Consider the following 20,228-nt stretch of genomic DNA (forward strand, 5'->3'; position numbering starts at 1 on the left):
AATTATTTTTAGCCATGTCCAAGCATTTAAGTATAGCACTAACCACTGAAATTCCCCATCTGCGTAACAGTCTTACCGTTTTTGGTTTCTTTCTGCTCGGGTTACACTCAGACAACTATTTATGGGCTACAAGGACATCATTTTTATTGCTAATTTTTTTAGATGTCCGGCCACCTGAAGCATGCCTTTAATGAAAATTATAGTTCATCCTATTCCACAGTAGAGTTTCCCTTTAAAGTATCTTTGGAATTGAACTTTTTTTTTAAGGAAATAAATGCTGCTGATAGATGGAACAGGCAATAAAAGCATCATCTGAAAATTTATTAATGTACCTTAGCAGAGCTGTTCAATATGGAAGATAGTTGGCAATACTGAGGAGTGTTTTGAGTGAATAATGTGGAGTAGATGTGAATTGATACGCCAGTGGTCGTGGTTCATATTAGAGACATAAAGAAAACACTTTGTTCTCTTATCCATCATACACATTTAATCTTGGGGATTTTACTGTGTTCCGAGTTCACTTTGTAAGTCAAATCCAGGGATGAAAAAGAAGAGTTTTATATGTTTTGCCTGACAGTAGTAACGCCAAACCGTGAACAAATTGGGATGTTCTTTTAAAACCCTGTGATTTATCTGACGCTATTTTTCCCCCCTTAAAATTTAGTATGCTTGGTCCTGACCAAAAGCTGCTAGCGGTCCCTGGGAATGTTGTTATGGTATTTGCCGAAGTGCTCTCTAAAGTGACAGTATATTCTCTGCACCCTTCCCACCACCAGACAACAAATGAGTAAATAAATCGCAGAAGCTGAAGTCACCAGGGCTCACTGGGGCGGCTGTCAGCCAGACGGCGGGCCTCTACATTTTCATTTAGCTTGGAGTAGGTGTGTGTTTATGTTTTGAACTAATTGAATCATCATTAACTACGGAAATGGCTGTGGTTTGATAAACCTGTTGTGCTAATAGTCACCTGAGGCCAGATCTGACATCTCTGATGAAATCGTCCACTCCCTGGAGAAACGGCCAGGGAACCTGGGGAGAGATGCTGTCAGCAGTATGGCTCATGGCTGGATAAAGAGCACAGATTCTCAGGTAGAATTAGCAGTAAGGCTGAATCTATGGGTGCATGGGAAAGTCCAAGAGAAGTACCTGGGTCCGCGGAAAGAGCATGACACTCGAAATTCCACTGTAATTAAATTCTGGCTCTGCCACTACCTGCTAACAGGATGCCTCGTAACCTATTGGAGCCTGTTTTCTTGTCTGTAAAGGGCGCCCAGAATATTTGTCCTATGTCCCCGTGGCTGTGAGTGTGTTAAAGGGTGTATGAGGTGGTTTGGTTTAACTCTGAGGTGTTACACAAATATTAGATGCTATTTATCATGTCTTTTGTGTTCTGGAAAGAGCTTAATGTTTCAGGCTAACACTACCAAAGTCTCTTCCTTATGTGATCAGTCCTAAATTATAGAGTTTTACATTTTTAGTACGAATTAGTAGGTGGATTTAACACACGGCTGGATATCCAGAATGAAAAACAAATTGTTCTAACTTCTTTGACTGACTAGCTTTCCAAAGTCGGATAGTTGGTTGTCTCTTCATATTCCCGTGGTTTCATTTTGCCATCTTCAAGTTAGAAAGCTACGTGTACTTGAGGTGGGTCCCTTCCCTTCCTTTCCCTTCCCTTCCCCTTTCTTCCCCTCCCCCTGCCCAATCCCACCCTCCCTCCCTCCCTCCCTCCCTCCCTCCCTTCCTTCCTTCCTTCCTTCCTTTTCAGTGTTAAAAGATAAGGGCAGTCTCTGTCAGAAAAAGAATGAATGAGCTAGAACACAGTATAACTATTATTATCAGACATGCAGTGTTTCTATATGCTGGCTTTGTGTTGGCCATCAGAATTCAAAATAATAAAAATAGAGAGATGAGTGAATTTTATTTTTTTTAAAGTCTTGCAACCAGAAGATACTTAAAATTATTCCTCCCATAAGCTCTTTTCACAGACAGGACTCATGTTGGGCATGATTTCCTATGAGTGTCACAAGTGTCTTTCACTAAATTCCGATTCTAATGTTGCTTACCAGGCCTTTCCTTTCTTACAGGCAGGGAATGAAATGTGCTAGATGCAAAGGTTAGGTTAGGTGACATCTATCGGAGGGCCCAAGAGAAGTACACAGGAAAAAAAAAAAGGTTTTTTTGTTTCTTTTTTTTTTTTTCCCAAGGAAGACAGACAGACAGACTCTCTGGAAAAGAAGCACAAAGATTTTATTACACAAGATATCTTCTAGGCAGCTCTAACCTTAATGGCATTCTGTATTTACATTCCTAAACTTCAGCAGTGTTTAAATACTTATTCTTCTAAATTGAGTCTTTACAGATGATCAAAATTGTAGACATTTAAAGCTAGAAGGGACCTTTGAGTTAGACTATTTCTGTGCATTCTATTCAAAGATGAGGAAATTGAGGGACAGAGAAGTTATGTGACTTGACTAAAATCACACAGCTGGTTAGTGGCAGAGCTAGGACTGGAATGTAGATTTCTTATTTCTACTTGTTCTAAAACTAAAATGGGTCTCTGTTCCCACCCTGGATAAGAATAGGTCACAGTGAGATGGCACTTGGTGGACCTCAAGAAACATGTGAGGCTGACCCTCCTTGTATCCTATCAAATGAAAGGCCAAAGTATGTCCACATGTGACACACACTGCCTTTTCCCTTTGCCCAAATTTGTGTTCTTTAATTATCCTCCCAGTCCTGGGCTCAGACCTAGTGTCACTCCCCCAGTGATGGGGTTGAAGATGGCAGGGCCACCATGTTGAGGCCAAGTGTATGCACCAGGCAACCACACACATGTGGTGGGACTGAAAGAAGGGTGGGGAAGGCAATAAACTTCTTTTATTACTTTTTTGTATTATAGAAATTATGAGCTCATTGTCACAACCAGCTGTCAGTTTTCTCCCTCATTTAGGACACTGGTGGACAGATTTCTCTCTATTGTTTATAAAAACAATGGGCAAGCAAGCATTATTTTTAAATTAGGAAGACTTTCCAAGCAGGGAAGTTGTTTTCCTCCCATACAGGACACATAGAACCTCTCTTTGAACCTTATTGTCAGTGACTGTGGAAGCCATTGAAAGTAGTTACACGCTATTAATGCCATCTGCTTCTGTGAAAAGGAACCAATATAACATGGTGGGCACTGGAGTCTCCGAACTCAAATAGAAATTTCCCAAGGGTTGCTCATCACACTAATACAGAGTAGTTTCTATGGTAGGTCAACATCTGACATCTATTACTGAAGAAGGATTTAGCAATTTATGGGTGAATATGCCCAGTTTCCCTGGCTTACACCTTCTGTCCCAGTATACTATTCATAGCGACAACAGCCTTTACTCTCCAGTAGGTATTAGTTTAGATGATTAATTATATGTTCATTCTACATTCTATGCTAGTTACAAGAATTAAATCAAATGGGCAACCTCAAAAGTTTATCTGAAGTAAAAATGACTTGTGTTCTGTATCGGAGGATCTTTGTCTGGAGGCTCTTAAACTTTGGCATAGATTAGAATTACCTGGGGTGCTCTCTAAAATTACAGATGCCTGACCCCACTCCTAGGTATTGTGATTCACTGAAGCCAGAGTCGGCCAAGGTATCTGCGTTTTAAACAAGCAACACTTCTTTCCTCCCCTTACCCCATGAACTGCTTCCAGTGGCTGTCGGCCCACTCCCTGAACAATAGTGACCTAAGAAAATATTAGTTGTCATTGTTGGAGTAACTGCATACTAAAGAATCAAAATCACAAGATAATTTACAAACTATGAGATCTCGTTCCGTGAGATTGTCGCTTTAATCATGGTTGAGTCAACTCGTGCTTAGACTATTGCTGTAGCATCTTACTTTCCCCACATCTATGTTAACCTCCCTCCATTCCACCCTCCACACTGTACCAGAGAGCTCTTTCGGAATACAGATCCTACCATGTCAACCCCCTCCCACCTACACACACACACAGACACACACACACACGAAAATAGTCAATGGCCATTAGAGTTAAGGCAGTATTCCTTGACTTGTGGCCTGGCCCCATTAGCCCATCCAGCCTCACTTTCCTCTCCAGCTATACATACACTTTCCTCCCCAGCTATTCAGACTCTTTTTGAATTGCCCTCCCATCCTTCCACTTCAAGGTCACTTCCTGGTTGACCTCATGGTGGTAACCACGGGCATTTGCTTTCCTGACTTCTCTCGCATCCCTCTAGTATTGATTTTTGAAGCCCCTGGAAACTCTTCTTCGCAACACACATCACAGTACTGTTTTACATTTGCTGGTGACATATTGATTACTGTCTCCTTCCACAAGACTGTAAGCTCTATAAGAACAGGCTCCACGTGTGTTTTTATTCACCTTTGTACCTCTGGCATCTTCCACAGTGCCTGGCACTCAGGAGCTGCTCAGTACGTATTTGTTGGATGGGTGCATTAATGAATTAGTTACGAAGTAAGGTGACCTCTTGAAACCTTCCCTGAATCCCACTGTGCTGGGCTGGGGGAAGCTGATGACCAGAAGATGAATAAAAAACATTTTGGGAAAGGGTCTTATCACTTTCCTGCATAATGTTTTTGACTGAACAGTAGCTGTCCATCAGTGAGGGGCTATCCTGCCTGCTCTTTGGAGTAACTGAACCCCCTGGACTGTCATCTGTCTGAGCTGAACTGATGCAACCCAGAGCTTTGTGTTGATCGGTATTATTATACATAGGCCTGATGATGCTGACCACTTGAGAACAAAAGATGAGGGCTCCCCCAAAGGTGAATCATTGCCCTGGTAACCACCTAGAGAAACTTATAGCTCCAAGGATTGCTTTATGTACCGATAAGGCAAAGTTTGATTTAAACCCTTGGATACTAACTGAACTTCTAATCTCTAGCTTCCTGCATACCGGCTGGTATTTGTTGAGGGCAACAAGCTTATGGTCTCAACCATATATGAAAGTTGTGGGGAGTGAAAGTTGTTTGTGTGGTGGCCTCACTTTTATAGAACTCACTGTTGATTAAAGTCCATAAAGAACTGAAACATGAAAACAGGTCATCTCTGGAATCAACTTATTCTTGTCACAGTTTGGCATCCTCAGGAGTGGACTTGACTCGTTTGTCTTGTTTCTCTCTTAGAGGTTTATATGAAGAATATATTTTATTTAAAATCGTATGTTTCTGAGCTCTGTCTTGCTCTCTTTTTACTAGGTAAATCACCAGTGATCCATTAGCAAAGGAACTAAAATTTCTGATTGAAATGGGTTATTTATGTGTAGACAGAATACGTATGCTTAATTTTTAAATATATGGGCATGCTTTTTGAGTATAATATAAATTCAACAGGTGTCCTTTCTGAAATCCACAGTAGCGATCCGTCAGTAGGGTGTAGCCATATTTCCAGCTCTTCCAAATCTCCCTTTCCCTTCTACCTCTTTGTTTCCACTTTCCTCTTTTGCTCATCTACTTACTTAAAATATGTCCTTTCCATTTGTCCTCTTTCTCAATATTACATTATACTCTTAACACTCTCATTGGTAAGTGATGATAAAGAGACGAGTAAAGAAAAGGATAAGATGGATAACTCTGCAGTACTTACTGGATTTGCTTTAGGGCATTTTAGAATTAGAACACAATGAAATGTGCTTTCAGGTCAATGACTGGCCTGAGCAGTGTACAGATATGGCTTTCCTTCCTGGGCAGCGTCCCTTCAGAGCAGTCACGAGCCTCCTCTCCACCTGTAGAGGACATTGGTGGCACTCTGCGCATACCTCAGAGCCATCGAGAGTGCCCCTGCGATTTCTAGCTATCAGTGTCTGTGTTGAAGGGCACTTTTATGTGAGAAGTATTTAAAAAACCTCACTGCCTGTGGCAGGCTGGAAACTGACACCCCAGGAGCTGCCCCCAATTATTGATTCTTACAGGTCGGTGCATAAATGTCCCAACGCCTTAGCCCCTGGGGTGGGATGATTCTGAGGCCTGTGTTCTGCCCCATTTCCCTGAGATTCCCGTGGACTTCTCTTCAGTTGCTTAGTAGTGTGCTCTTCAATGGCTCCCTTCTCTGAGTCAATTCCTTACTCCTGTTTTCTGCACTCCTCAAATGAACTACATGCACTCAACTCTTTGTCCTTTAAGAACCCAAGCTAGACACTAACTAATGATTTAGCAATACTAACTGGGAAATTAAGCTGTGAAGTGATATTTTGCAGGGAACCACATTCAAAAAGCCTTGACTTTTCCATCAAAGCCCTTCATCCTCTGCCTTCTCTGCTTGGGAGACCCCTTCCTACCTTCATACCACCTTCGCTGCCATCTCTGGTGCTACCTGTTCTCTTTAGTTCTTCAAACAACTCAGTTGTCTGTATCTCGATAACAAGGCTTCCACTTGTCTCTTCAGTGCCCTTTGGCTGTAGTTCTTTACGTTTCCTTCCCTTCGCTGCCACTCTTTCAAATAAGCATCTAAGAAAATTACTTCTATTTTCTCTTTTCACTTTTTGCATAACCACTGACAATTTGTGGATCATACCATCACACTTGAGTCAAATAGCTCTCAAGTCCCCACTAACAACCTTCTTTTTACAAAATGTAGAGGTCCTTTTTGTGTTCTCTTGTCATTTCTGTTACCATTGAACATGTTGATAACATTTGATAACATTTCATATTGATAACATTTCCTTCCTGAAAATTGTGTCTTGAGTAATTGAATTCTTAGAACCTTAATATTGCAAGGGACATTTAGTCCAACCATGACATTTTACATCTGGGGGAAACTGAGGACTGAAAAGGTCTATTGATTTGCCCAGCAAGGAGCAAAAGTGCACCTGACCTACCATCCAGTATGAGAACTGCTTTTGGTAAGTCCTTATTCCATACTTTCAGAGTATTCATAATTTTTATTCCTTCTGATAGAAAACCCTCCCAGCTGGTCTCCTGGCTCCTTCCCTACTCAGCCCACTCTCCATTGTAACAGTCAGGATGCTGTTTCTAAAATGTAAATCACAACCTATCGCTCCCCTACTTAGCCTCCAATTCCTCTTTACTTAAAATAGAACCCAAAGCCCTTTCCATGCCTTGCAAGACCCCCCTATGGTCCAGCTCTCTCTCTGATCTCATTTCTTGCTGTTCTTACTCTTAGAGTCCCTATATGCTCCTTCACACGGACTCTCCCTCAGCTGGTCAGCAGGGCAGGCTTAGCGCTGCCACTCAGTGCTTGCTTTATTATTTCTTCTGTTTGGAATGTTTTTGTCCCAGACCATTGCATGGCTGCTTCCTTCCCCTTCCCATGATGTGGTCTCAGCTTAAATGGCCACCTCGTCAGACGTGCCTTACACCAATGTCACATCTCATACTGTCCGTAAACATACCACTGGTTACAATTATATAACTTACTGATTTGACTTGGAGTTTGTCATGTTTCCCACAATTAGAATACAAATTCATAGAGTACAGGAACTTTGTCTTGTTTGCCATACCTCCAGCACCTAGACCATCGGATGGCCAATAGTTTGCATCTGATAAACATTTGTAGGATAAATAAATGAATTAATGAATGATATCTGAATGTTTGTTTCTCATTTCCAAGAACGCTTTCTTTTACTCTCCAATTCTATTACTCAACTACATCTCAGTGTTTCTTGCAATAGAATCAAACTGGTTTCCTCATGAACCAATAAGGACAAAATGTATTCCTCACAGGGGCCTTTGTTACAGTTTTCTCTTTGACCAAAAATCCCATCCTATGCCTCTCTAACCATTCAAGTGGAATCACTCCACCAAAACATAAGTCATGTTCCATTTCCACGAAATTACACCTCCCAGTCATCACTGATCACCCTTTCTTCAATTATGTAAAGTGACCCTTCCATTTTATGTAACCTACACACTCATATATAATCTATACTATATTGAATTGCGTCCAGTTCCTTCATATAATAATATTCAGGCACTGTGCCTAGACAGTGGAATGTGCATGTGTGCATAAGTACTGCCTATCCTCATTACTTTCGGACTTTGTGAAGTCACTCCCTAAAATTGATTTGCAATCCCGAAATCAAGCCCTGCAGAGCTTTCATGGTCATTCATGGACATTCACAGAGGAGTGAAAACTTTAAGTCATCCGACACCTGTGGTCCCAGCTTAGGTCAACCAAAGCAACGCCCCGCCTTCTTTTTTAAGCTCTTCATTTCTACTGGAAATGTGTCCTTTTTGTGCTCTATTTAGTGACACTTTTTTACGTTTTATGCTTTTTGTGAGCGGTCTTATTGTTGAAGGTGGCCCCCAGGCATAGTGTGAAGTGCTGTCTAGTGTTCCTAAGTGCAAGCGGTCTGTGCTGTGCCTTGTGGAGAAAATGGGTGTTAGATAAGCTTTGTTCAAGCATGAGTTATAGTGCCGTTGGTGGTTAGTTCAGTGCTAATTAATCAACAATATATATTAAACAAGGTGTCTTTAAATAGAAACACTCATAAAACAAGATTATGTATTGATTAATGACGAAACTGTTGCAACCAGAGGCCTCCAGAAACCTAACCCTATACTTCCCCTAGGAACAATGATTCAGTATTTGTTAATCCAGTGCTCATGACAACTTTATAGAACACACTGTGAATAATGAGAATTGACTGCAGATGTGAGTATATTATATATGTGGCTGTTAGCCTCACTTACGGATTTAGGAGACAAAGAACCCAAGAGTTACTGAAATTAAGTAGTTTGCCCAAGATTATTTGCCAAGCTGATAAATGGTAGATCTGGAATCCGGTTGCTATATTCCAAAGGCTTTTGGCTTTCAGTTGATGACACCAGTGGCTTTTCTTTGTTTGTTTGATTTAATTAGCTACAGGATCCTAATTATTTCAGGATCTATATATATGTGTATATATATATACATACACACACACACACACACACACACACATATATACAAAAATAGAGGTAGATGATATTTTTTAACACCTTTATTGGAGTATAATTGCTTTACAATGGTGTGTTAGTTTCTGCTTTATAACAAAGTGAATCAGCTATACGTATACATATATCCCCATATCTCCTCCCTTTTGCGTCTCCCTCCAACCCACCAATCCCACCCCTCTAGGTGGTCACAAAGCACCGAGCTGATCTCCCTGTGCTATGCGGCTGCTTCCCACTAGCTATCTATTTTACATTTGGTAGTGTATATATGTCCATGCCACTCTCTCACTTCATCCCAGCTTCCCCTTCCCCCTTCCCCCTCCCTGTATGCTCAGTCCATTCTCTACATTTGCGTCTTTATTGCTGTCCTGCTCCTAGGTTCTTCAGAACCACTTTTTTTTTTCTTTTTTTAGATTCCATATATATGTGTTAGCATAGGGTATTTGTTTTACTCTTTCTGACTTACTTCACTCTGTATGACAGTCTCTAGATCCATACACCTCACTACAAATAACTCAATTTCATTTCTTTTTGTGGCTGAGTAATATTCCATTGTATATATGTGCCACATCTTCTTTATCCAGTCATCTGTTGATGGACACTTAGGTTGCTTCCATATCCTGGCTATTGTAAATAGTGCTGCAGTCAATATTGTGATACATGACTCTTTTTGAATTATGTTTTTCTCCAGATATATGCCCAGTAGTGGGATTGCTGGATCGTGTGGTAGTTCTGTTTTTACTTTTTTAAGGAACCTCCATAGTGGCTGTATCAGTTTACATCCCCACCACCAGTGCAAGAGTGTTCCCTTTTCTCCACACCCTCTCCAGAATTTACTGTTTGTAGATTTTTTGATGATGGCCATTCGCACTGGTGGGAGGTTATACCTCATTGTAGTTTTAATTTGCATTTCTCTAATGATTAGTGATTTTGAGCATTCTTTCATGTGTTTGCTGGAAATCTGTATATCTTCTTTGGAGAAATGTCTATTTAGGTCTTCTGCCCATTTTGGATTGGGTTGTTTGTTTTTTGGATACTGAGCTGCGTGAGCTGCTTGTATATTTTGGAGATTAATCCTTTGTGAGTTGCTTCATTTGCAAATATTTTCTCCCATTCTGAGGGTTATCTTTTCATCTTGTTTATGGTTTCCTTTGCTGTGCAAAAGCTTTGAAGTTTCATTAGGTCCCATTTGTTTATTTTTGTTTTTATTTGCATTTCTCTAGGAGGTGGGTCAAAAAGGATCTTGCTGGGATGTATGTCATAGAGTGTTCTGCCTATGTTTTCCTCTAAGAGTTTGATAGTGTCTGGCCTTACATTTAGGTCTTTAATTCACTTTGAGTTTATTTTTGTGTATGGTTGTAGGGAGTGTTCTAATTTCAGTCTTTTACATGTAGCTGTCCAGTTTTCCCAGCACCACTTATTGAAGAGGCTGTCTTTTCTCCATTGTATATTCTTGCCTCTTTTATCAAAGATAAGGTGACCATATGTGCGAGGGATTATCTCTGGGCTTTCTATCCTGTTCCATTGATCTATATTTCTGTTTTTGTGCCAGCACCATACTGTCTTGATTACTATAGCTTTGTAGCATAGTCTGACATCTGGGAGACTGATTCCTCCAGCTCTGTTTTTCTTTCTCAAGATTGCTTTGGCTATTCGGGGTCTTTTGTGTTTCATACAGGTTTTTTTTTTTTTTTTTTTTGCGGTACACAGGCCTCTCACTGTTGTGGCCTCTCCCATTGCAGAGCACAGGCTCCGGATGCACAGGCTCAGCAGCCATGGCTCACGGGCCTAGCTGCTCCGCGGCATGTGGGATCTTCCTGGACCGGGGCACGAACTCGTGTCCCCTGCATCAGCAGGTGGACTCTCAACCACTGCGCCACCAGGGACGTCCCATCCAGATTTTTTGGAAATTTTTTGTTCTCGTTCTGTGAAAAATGCCATTGGTAGTTTGATAGGGATTGCATTGAATCTGTAGATGGCTTTGGGAGGTATAGTTATTTTCACAATGTTGATTCTTCCAATCCAAATACATGGTATATCTTTCCATCTGTTTGTATCATCTTTAATTTCTTTCATCAGTGTCTTATAGTTTTCTGCATACAGGTCTTTTCTCTCCTTAGGTAGGTTGATTACTAGGTATTTTATTCTTTTTGTTGCAATGGTAAATGGGAGTGTTTCCTTAATTTCTGTTTCAGATTTTTCATCATTAGTGTATAGGAATGCAAGAGATTTCTGTGCATTAATTTTGTATCCTGCTACTTTACCAAATTCATTGATTAGTTCTAGTAGTTTTCTGGTAGCTTCTTTAGGATTCTCTATGTATAGTGTCATGTCATCTGCAAACACGGACAGCTTTACTTCTTTTCTGATTTGGATTCCTTTTATTTCTTTTTCTTCTCTAATTGCTGTAGCTAAATCTTCCAAAACTTGTTGAATAATAGTGGTGAGAGTGGGCAACCTTGTCTTGTTCCTGATCTTAGCAGAAATGGTTTCAGTTTGTCACCATTGAGAATGATGTTGGCTGTGGGTTTGTCATATATGGGCTTCATTATGTTGAGTAAGTTCCCTCTATGCCTACTTTCTGGAGGGTTTTTATCATAAATGGGTGTTGAATTTTGTCAAAAGCTTTCTCTGCATCTATTGAGATTATCACATGGTTTTTGTCCTTCAGTTTGTTAATATGTTTTATCACATTGATTGATTTGCATATATTGAAGAATCCTTGCATTCCTGGGATAAACCCCACTTGATCATGGTGTATGATCATTTTAATGTGCTATTGGATTCTGTTTGCTAGTATTTTGTTGAGTAGTTTTGCATCTATGTTCATCAGTGATATTGGCCTGTTGTTTTCTTTCTTTGTAACATCTTTGTCTGGTTTTGTTATTAGGGTGATGGTGGCCTCATAGAATGTGTTTGGGAGAGTTCATCCCTCTGCTACATTCTGGAAGAATTTGAGAAGGATAGGTGTTAAGCTCTTCTCTAAATGTTTGATAGAATTCACCTGTAAAACCATCTGGTCCTGGGCTTTTGTTGGCTGGAAGATTTTTAATCACAGTCTCAATTTCAGTGCTTGTGATTGGTCTGTTTATATTTTGTATTTTTCCTGGTTCAGTCTTGGAAGGTTGTGTTTTTCTAAGAATTTGTCCATTTCTTCCAGGTTGTCCATTTTATTGGCATATAATTGCTTGTAATAGTCTCTCATGATCCTTTGTATTTCTGCAGTGTCAGTTGTTACTCCTCCTTTTTCATTCTAATTCTGTTGATTTTTGTTTGTTTGTTTGTTTGTTTGTTTGTTTTTTGCGGTACACGGGCCTCTCACTGTTGTGGCCTCTCCCGTTGCGGAGCACAGGCTCCAGATGCGCAGGCTCAGCGGCCATGGCTCACGGGCCCAGCCGCTCCGCGGCATGTGGGATCTTCCCGGACCGGGGCACGAACCCATGTCCCCTGCATCGGCAGGCGGACTCTCAACCACTGCGCCACCAGGGAAGCCCAATTCTGTTGATTTGAGTGTTCTCCCTTTTTGCTTGATGAGTCTAGCTAATGGTTTATCAATTTTGTTTATGTTCTCAAAAAACCAGCTTTTAGTTTTATTGATCTTTCCTATCATTTCCTTCTTTCTTTTTCATTTATTTCCAATCTCATCTTTGTGATTTCTTTCCTTCTGCTAAATTTGGGGGGTTTTGTTCTTCTTTCTCTAATTGCATTAGGTGTAAGTTTAGGTTGTTTATTTGAGATGTTTCTTGTTTCTTGAGGTAGGATTGTATTGCTGTAAACTTCTGACTTAGAACTGCTTTTGCTGCATCCCATAGGTTTTGGGTCGTCGTGTCTCCTTTGTCATTTGTTTCTAGGTAGTTTTTGATTTCCTCTTTGTTTTCTTCAGTGATCCCTTGGTTATTTAGTAGTGTATTGTTTATTTTCCATGTGTTTTTATTTTTTTACAGATTCTTTCCTGTAATTGACATCTAGTCTCATAGTGTGTGGTTGGAAAAGTTACTTGGTATGACTTCAGTTTTCTTAAATTTACCAAGGCTTGATTTGTGACCCAGTATATAATTTATCCTGGAGAATATTCCATGACCACTTGAGAAGAAAGTGTATTATGTTGTTTTTGGATGGAATGTCCCATAAATATCAATTAAGTCCATCTTGTTTAATGTATCATTTAAAGCTCGTGTTTCCTTATTTATTTTCATTTTGGATGATCTGTCCATTGGTGAAACTGGGGTGTTAAAGTCCCCTACTCTGATTGTGTTACTGTCAATTGCCCCTTTTATGGCTGTTAGGATTTGCCCTATGTATTGAGGTGCTCCTATTTTGGGTGCATAAATATTTACAATTGTTATATCTTCTTCTTGGATTGATATCTTGATCATTATGTAGTGTCCTTCTTTGTCTCTTGTAACATTCTTTATTTTAAAGTCTATTTTGTCTGATATGAGAATTGCTACTCCAGCTTTCTTTTGATTTCAATTTGCATGGAATATCTTTTTCCATCCCCTCACTTTCAGTCTGTATGTGTCCCTGGTCTGAAGTGGGTCTCTTATAGACAGCATATGTACAGGTCTTGATTTTGTTTCCATTCAACAAGTCTGTGTCTTTGGTTGGAGCATTTAATCCATTTACATTTAAGGTATTTATCGATATGTATGTTCCTGATACCATTTTCTTAATTGTTTTGGGTTTGTTATTGTAGGGCTTTTCCTTCTCTTTTGTTTCCTGCCTAGAGAAGTTCCTTTAGCATTTCTTGTAAAGCTGGTTTGGTGATGCTGAATTCTCTTAACTTTTGCTTGTCTATAAAGGTTTTAATTTCTCCATCGAATCTGAAAGAGATCCTTGCTGGGTAGAGTAATCTTGGTTGTAGGTTTTTCCCTTTCATCACTTAAATATGTCCTGCTACTCCCTTCTGGCTTGCAGAGCTTCTGCTGAAAGATCAGCTGTTAACCTTATGGAGATTCCCTGGTATGTTATTTGTTGCTTTTCCCTTGCTGCTTTTAATATTTTGTCTTTGTATTTTGTTGTTGATAGTTTGATTAATATGTGTCTTGGCGTGTTTCTCATCGGATTTATCCTATATGGGACTCTGCACTTCCTGGACTTTATTGACTATTTCCTTTCCCATATTAGGGAAGTTTTCAACTATAATCTCTTCAAATATTTTCTCAGACCCTTTCTTTTTTTCTTCTTCTTCTGCAACCCCTGTAATTTGAATGTTGTTGCATTTAATGTTGTCCCAGAGGTCTCTGAGACTGTCCTCAATTCTTTTCATTCTTTTTTCTTTATTCTGCTCTGCTGTAGTTATTTCCATTATTTTATCTTCCAGGTCACTTATGTGTTCTTCTGCCTTAGTTATTCTGCTATTGATCCCTTCTAGAGAATTTTATATTTCATTTATTGTGTTGTTCATCATTGTTTGCTCTTTAGTTCTTCTAGGTCCTTGTTAAATGCTTCTTGAATTTTCTCCATTCTATTTCCAAGATTTTGAATCATCTTTACTAAAATTACTCTGAGTTCTTTTTAGGTAGACTGCCAATTTCCTCTTCATTTGTTTGGTCTGGTGTGTTTTTACCTCGATCCTTAATCTGCTGTGTGTTTCTCCATTTTCTCATTTTGCTTAACTTAATGTGTTTGGGGTCTCCTTTTCGCAGGCTGCAGGTTCATAGTTCCCGTTGTTTTTGGTGTCTGCCCACAGTGGCTAAGGTTGGTTCAGTGGGTTGTGTAAGTTTCCTGGTGGAGGGGACTAGTGCCTGTGTTCTGGTGGGTGAGGCTGGATCTTGTCTTTCTCGTGGGCAGGACTGCATCTGGTTTTGTGTTTGGGTGCGTCTGTGACCTTATTATGATTTTAGGCAGCCTCTCTGCTAATGGGTGGGGTTGTGTTCCTGTTTTGCTAGTTGTTTGGCATAGGGTGTCTAGTACTGTAGCTTGCTGATCATTGAGTGGAGCTGGGTCTTAGCGTTGAGATGGAGATCTCTGGGAGAGCTTTCGGCATTTGATATTACTTGGAGCCGGGAGGTCTCTGGTAGACCAATGTCCTGAACTCGGTTCCCCCACCTCAGAGGCACAGGCCTGACACCCGGCTGGAGCACCACGACCCTGTCAGCCACATGGTTCAGAAGAAAAGGGAGAAAGAAAGAAAGAGAGAAAGAGAGAGAGAGAGAGAGAGGGAGAGAGAGAGAGAGAGGGAGGGATGGAGGGAGGGAGGGAAGGTGGGAGGGAGGAAGAAGGAACAGAAAATAGTTATTAAAATAAAAAATTTAAAAATACATTTTTAAAAATTTAAAAAGTTAATAAGAAAAAGAAAGAAGAGAGCATCCAGACCTAAAAACAAATCCAGCAATAATAACAAGCACTAAAAACTATACAAAAACAAACAAAAAAAACAGACAGACAGAAGCCTAGGACAAATTGTAAAAGCAAAGCTATACAGATGACATCACAGAAAGAAGCATACACATACACACTCAGGAAAAGAGAAAAAGGAAAACTATATATATTTAAAAAAAGGAATAGAGCAACCAAATCGATAAACAAATCTACCAATGATAATAAGCTTTAAATACTAAACTAAGATAAACATAAAACGAGAAACAAATTAGATGCAGAAAGCAAACCCCAAGTCTACAGTTGCTCCCACAGTCCACCTCCTCAATTTTGGGATGATTCGTTGTCTATTCAGGTATTCCACAGATGCAGGTACATCAAGTTGATTGTGGAGATTTAATCCGCTGCTCCTGAGGCTGCTGGGAGAGATTTCCCTTTCTATTCTTTGTTCTCACAGCTCCCAGGGGCTCAGCTTTGGATTTGGCCCTGCCTCTGCGTGTAGGTCGCCGGAGGGTGTCTGTTCTTCGCCCAGACAGGAGGGGGTTAAAGGAGCCACTGATTCGGGGGTTCTGGCTCACTCAGGCCAGGGGGAGAGAGGGGTGTGGATGCAGGGCGAGCCTGCGGCGGCAGAGGCCAGCGTGATATTGCACCAGCCTGAGGTGCCGTGTGGTCTCCCGGGGAAGTTGTTCCTGGATCACAGGACCCTGGCAGTGGCAGGCTGCACAGGCTACAGTGAGGGGAGGTGTGGAGAGTGACCTGTGCTTGCACACAGGCTTCTTGGTGGCTGCAGTAGCAGCCTTAGCGTGTCATGCTTGTCTGTGGTGTCCGTGCTGATAGCTGCGACTCGAGCCTGTCTCTGGAGCTCATTTAGGCGGTGCTCTGAATCCCCTCTCCTTGCACACCCCAAAACAATGGTCTTTTGCCTCTTTGGCAGCTCCAGACTTTTTCCCGGACTCCCTCCCGGCTAGCCGTGCCTCACTAGCCCCTTTCAGGCTGTGTTCACTCAGCCAACCCCAGTCCTGTCCCTGCGCTCCGACCGAAGCCGGAGCCTCAGCCCCGCCCGCCCTGGCCCCTGAGCAGACAAGCCTCTCGGGCTGGTGAGTGCCGGTCGTCACCGATCCTCTGTGCGGGAATGTCTCCACTCTGCCCTCTGCACCCCTGTGGCTGCGCTGTCCGGCTCCGAAGCTCCCCCGCCACCCACAGTCTCCGCCTGCGAGGGGCTTCCTAGTGTGTGGAAACCTTTCCTCCTTCACAGCTCCCTCCCACTGGTGCAGGTCCCGTCCCTATTCTTTTGTCTCTGTTTATTCTTTTTTCTTTTGCCCTACCCAGGTACGTGGGGAGTTTCTTGCCTTTTGGGAGGTCTGAGGTCTTCTGCCAGCGTTCAGTAGGTGTTCTGTAGGAGTTGTTCCACTTGTAGATGTATTTTGATGTATTTGTGGGGAGGAAGGTGATCTCCGTGTCTTACTCCTCTGCCATCTTGAAGGTCCCTCCCTAGGTGATATTTTTTAAAAGCTTGCTTTACAGTCCCAAGTTCGTGTTTAATTACAGTGATCCCAAATCTTGAAAGAGAAGTAGAAGGACCTCTTTATTTCAAAATTGTGTTGGTAACTCTGCCAATTTCAAGTTTCTTACCATGGAAATGAAAGTCTGCTGAGTGAACAAACCTTAAAGAATCAAAGATGTAAAAATACAGTCATAACCTGGATATTTGTCCCAGCCTGAGGATCTGCACATTAAACTTGCTGAGCCTGAATCTGGGCTGAACTTACACCTGCTGCAGAAGTGAACACACCTGTACATTGTATGTGGACTTGCCCAGGCCTGATTTCATAAAGAGCTATCACCTGCCTAGTCAGTTGCACATTCTTATAAAGAAATGGAAACTTATCTTGAAATCTGTAGGAAACAGATTAACACCTGTTTGTCTGTACAGATTAACATGGGTCAAGTTTCTATGTAGTCTCCAGTGTTTTATATATCTATACATACACATGTATACTTATATATGTGTACATATACGTTGACGTTTTTACTTCATATCTTATTTTCAAAAAATAAGTTAAATAATTTTAGGACTTCCAAAGTACTTTTGTGAACACAGTTTGAAAACCTGGTTTTTTTTTCCCACTTACGCTATTCTTTTCTCAGTAGATTTTTTAAGTGCTTAAAGGTTAAGAATTATATTTTTTGTGCTTCTGTATTTGCAAATGATCTTAGTTTAATGGTAAATATAAAGAAGCCTCTCACCATTGATAATCCAGTTTAGCCCACATGTTGCCAACCAGCTGTTTGTAATACAAAGATTTCTGCAGCATTGTGGTTAGAATTAAAAAGTGTGATGGAATGATGTCACCTGATTCTGTGGCATGGTATCTTGATGTATGTACAAAAGTGGATGAAATTTTATTTTCATGTGATAGGCTCTTGACATTTCTTTTTCCCTTGAAAACAAGAGCCAATTGTGAGGCTCAAATTAATACTTCTCAACTTCCAAAGAGCTGCCAGAGACAAGGTTGAGTGAGGAACCTCCAGCAAGCAGGGAGGGAAGACAAGATAACATTTTATGTCTGCCTCAAGGCTATAGTACAAATCCTGGAGTGTTAGAAAGGGGACTATAGGGCCCTTAAGAGCCATGTTATTAGTGAGCCAAAGGAGCTAAATGGTTTCAGCTTAGAATTCTGAAATCATTATCATTTCAATATTTTGTGATATTTTCTTTTCCCTTAATTGAATAGTTGCATGTCCAGTGACTTTGATGATCTTATTATAGGAGCTAAGCTGTTGACAAGTCAAGGTATCAAGGTTGACTTATTTTTCCCCAGTTTAGAGCACAGCTGAATTTCATGCTGCATATAAAAATGGATTAACCACATGACTCCACCTACCGTTTTTATGGGCTCGGTCACTTCTCCAGCAGAGCGGAGGACGTGTGCATTCAGTGGTGGTGACTCAATGACTTGTCCCACCAAGATTCATTAAAATTATCTACTGTGTTTGCTAATATAAGCCCCACTCAGAATTTGTTTAGCAAAACCTTCTCTACCTCAGCCCCGGAAAGAATGCAGAAAGAGTAGGGAGGTTCCAAACTTCTCAACCTTAAACTCTTGCTTATTTTTCAGTGGAGATTATTGAAAACAACAATTCTTTCTTGCTTCAGGAAAAACTGTCAGAGGAAGAGAGAAAACACAAGGAAGCTTTGGAAGACCGTCACATGGTGGTAGATGAGGATTCAAGGAGTGAAGGCAGCAGTGCAGATGAGGGGAAAGAAAAGACCAAATTGCTGTTAGAAAGATTGAAGGCTCTAGAGGTAAGAAATGGAACCATTTTTACACGTTTACAGAAAAATAACCGTGTTCTGCTTCTTGTATTGGCCCCACTTTTGAGTAAATATAAATCTTCCTTTCTTAGTTCTCCCAGACTAATAGGATCTAGTAGCTCCCATTGGGATGCCTTTGTCAATGATGAGCACAGGGTTAAAATTTGTGATCCTGAAAGAGTCTTGGCCTAGTGACTATGATTATACTGCCTTAAAAAAGTGCATAGATCAGTAATTCATTTCACTTTCAGTTTGACCCTCAAACTGGATCAGTTTCCCTAAAACTGCAAGTTCCTTGAGGGAAGGGCTATGTGATATTTCGCTTTGTTTCCCAATGCCTAATGATCAAATAAGTGAATGAATAAACAAAATATTGAATACTATGTAAGGGCAATTGTAAGAAAAATAATTTTAAGCAGTAGAGCTATTTCTTCAAAGAACAAAAAAGCTTGTGCAGAAGTACACCATGTAAGACATATAAAAATAGAGGTGAAGTTGAGCTAAGGGGTGCTTTAAGGAGGGTTTTCAACCACTGTAGTCCTCCAAAACAGTTGAAAACTCTGGTCTATTACTTAGTGGCATTTGACATCACTTAGAGTGTTAATTCCTGAATATTTATAGCAGTCCTCAAAGGGCATTTCAGTTATTAGTTCACATGCTGAAAGATGCCTTTTTCCATGAGTTGGCTTTTCCTACTTGCAATAAATGTTCTGTTTGCATATAGAACTGGGACGTAATCATTTTTAAGCAAGGACTATGGTAAGCCCACCTTTTCTTAAACTAGGCACAAGGGACCGTCAGCCAGTATCTAAAAATGTAGTTCTTCCATAGTGTCTATAGAATCCTGAAACTTCCTGCAGTAATGTGAAGAAATAAGAGCTCGAGAGATCTTGTTTTCTGCAGTTGGTTTCTGCAATCCTGACCCTAACCCTAACCTACCACCTTGTCTGTAGGTGCATGCCATTTTTACTTAATCTCCTCAGCAATAGTGAAGCAAAATAAGTAAGATTATGCACTTTGGAGTTGGGTTTGAATCTCAGTTCTATTCTTTTCTAGTTTTGAAACCTTAGGCAAATTAATTAGGCTCTCTGTGTGTCTGTTTCCTCAAATGCAAAACTGGGGATGATAATAGTAACTTTCCTTCCAGAGAAGTATCGAGGGTTAAGTGAGTTAATATTTGTGCAGCAGTGCCTGCATATGGTCTTTTCTATCCTCCTACTCCAAGGCTCCTGCCTTTCCTTACATGATTTTCCCCCCATTTATCTGAATGCAATGATTAATATAAGAACTATGAATGAAAAACTTCAGCTGCTCTACACAGGAGTGACTTAAGTGCGTTATGTCACATATGGGGCAGAAGAGAGGTCAATTTAGGGAACCGCTGATGGTTCCTTTGCAGCAAAGGGCCAGTAATCACCCCTGTTTCCCCAAAGGTTCTCACACTTTTATCATTTTCAATATAATCACCACGAAAAGTGGGAAAGCCTTCTCAAGGGAAACCGAGGTGGTTGTCTGAGAGTTTTGAGAACTCGTGGCTTTGTCTTGAGGTTGAATTAACTGGATTTAATAGTAGGAAGGAGTTGTTATTACAATTCATTTCCCTAGAACCGTAAACTTAAATTGTTAGTTTTGTTGATGATTGCGGTGCACATTGCTTTTAGTTCATC

At 40.7% G+C, this 20,228-nt stretch overlaps 1 protein-coding gene across 8 annotated transcripts in view; it reads left to right on the forward strand.

Moving 5' to 3' along the window:
• Positions 1 to 20,228, forward strand: part of NCKAP5 (NCK associated protein 5) — a 1,056,997-nt gene that overhangs the window by 747,496 nt on the left and 289,273 nt on the right. For all 8 annotated transcript variants that reach the window (XM_070046011.1, XM_070046012.1, XM_070046013.1 and 5 more), the window contains one exon: positions 18,403 to 18,552. In XM_070046011.1, coding sequence (XP_069902112.1) covers positions 18,403 to 18,552 — 150 coding nt within the window. The remainder of the gene's footprint in view (positions 1 to 18,402; positions 18,553 to 20,228) is intronic.

The sequence above is a fragment of the Globicephala melas genome, chromosome 7 (genome assembly GCF_963455315.2).
Source record: "Globicephala melas chromosome 7, mGloMel1.2, whole genome shotgun sequence".
Lineage (NCBI taxonomy): Eukaryota > Metazoa > Chordata > Mammalia > Artiodactyla > Delphinidae > Globicephala > Globicephala melas.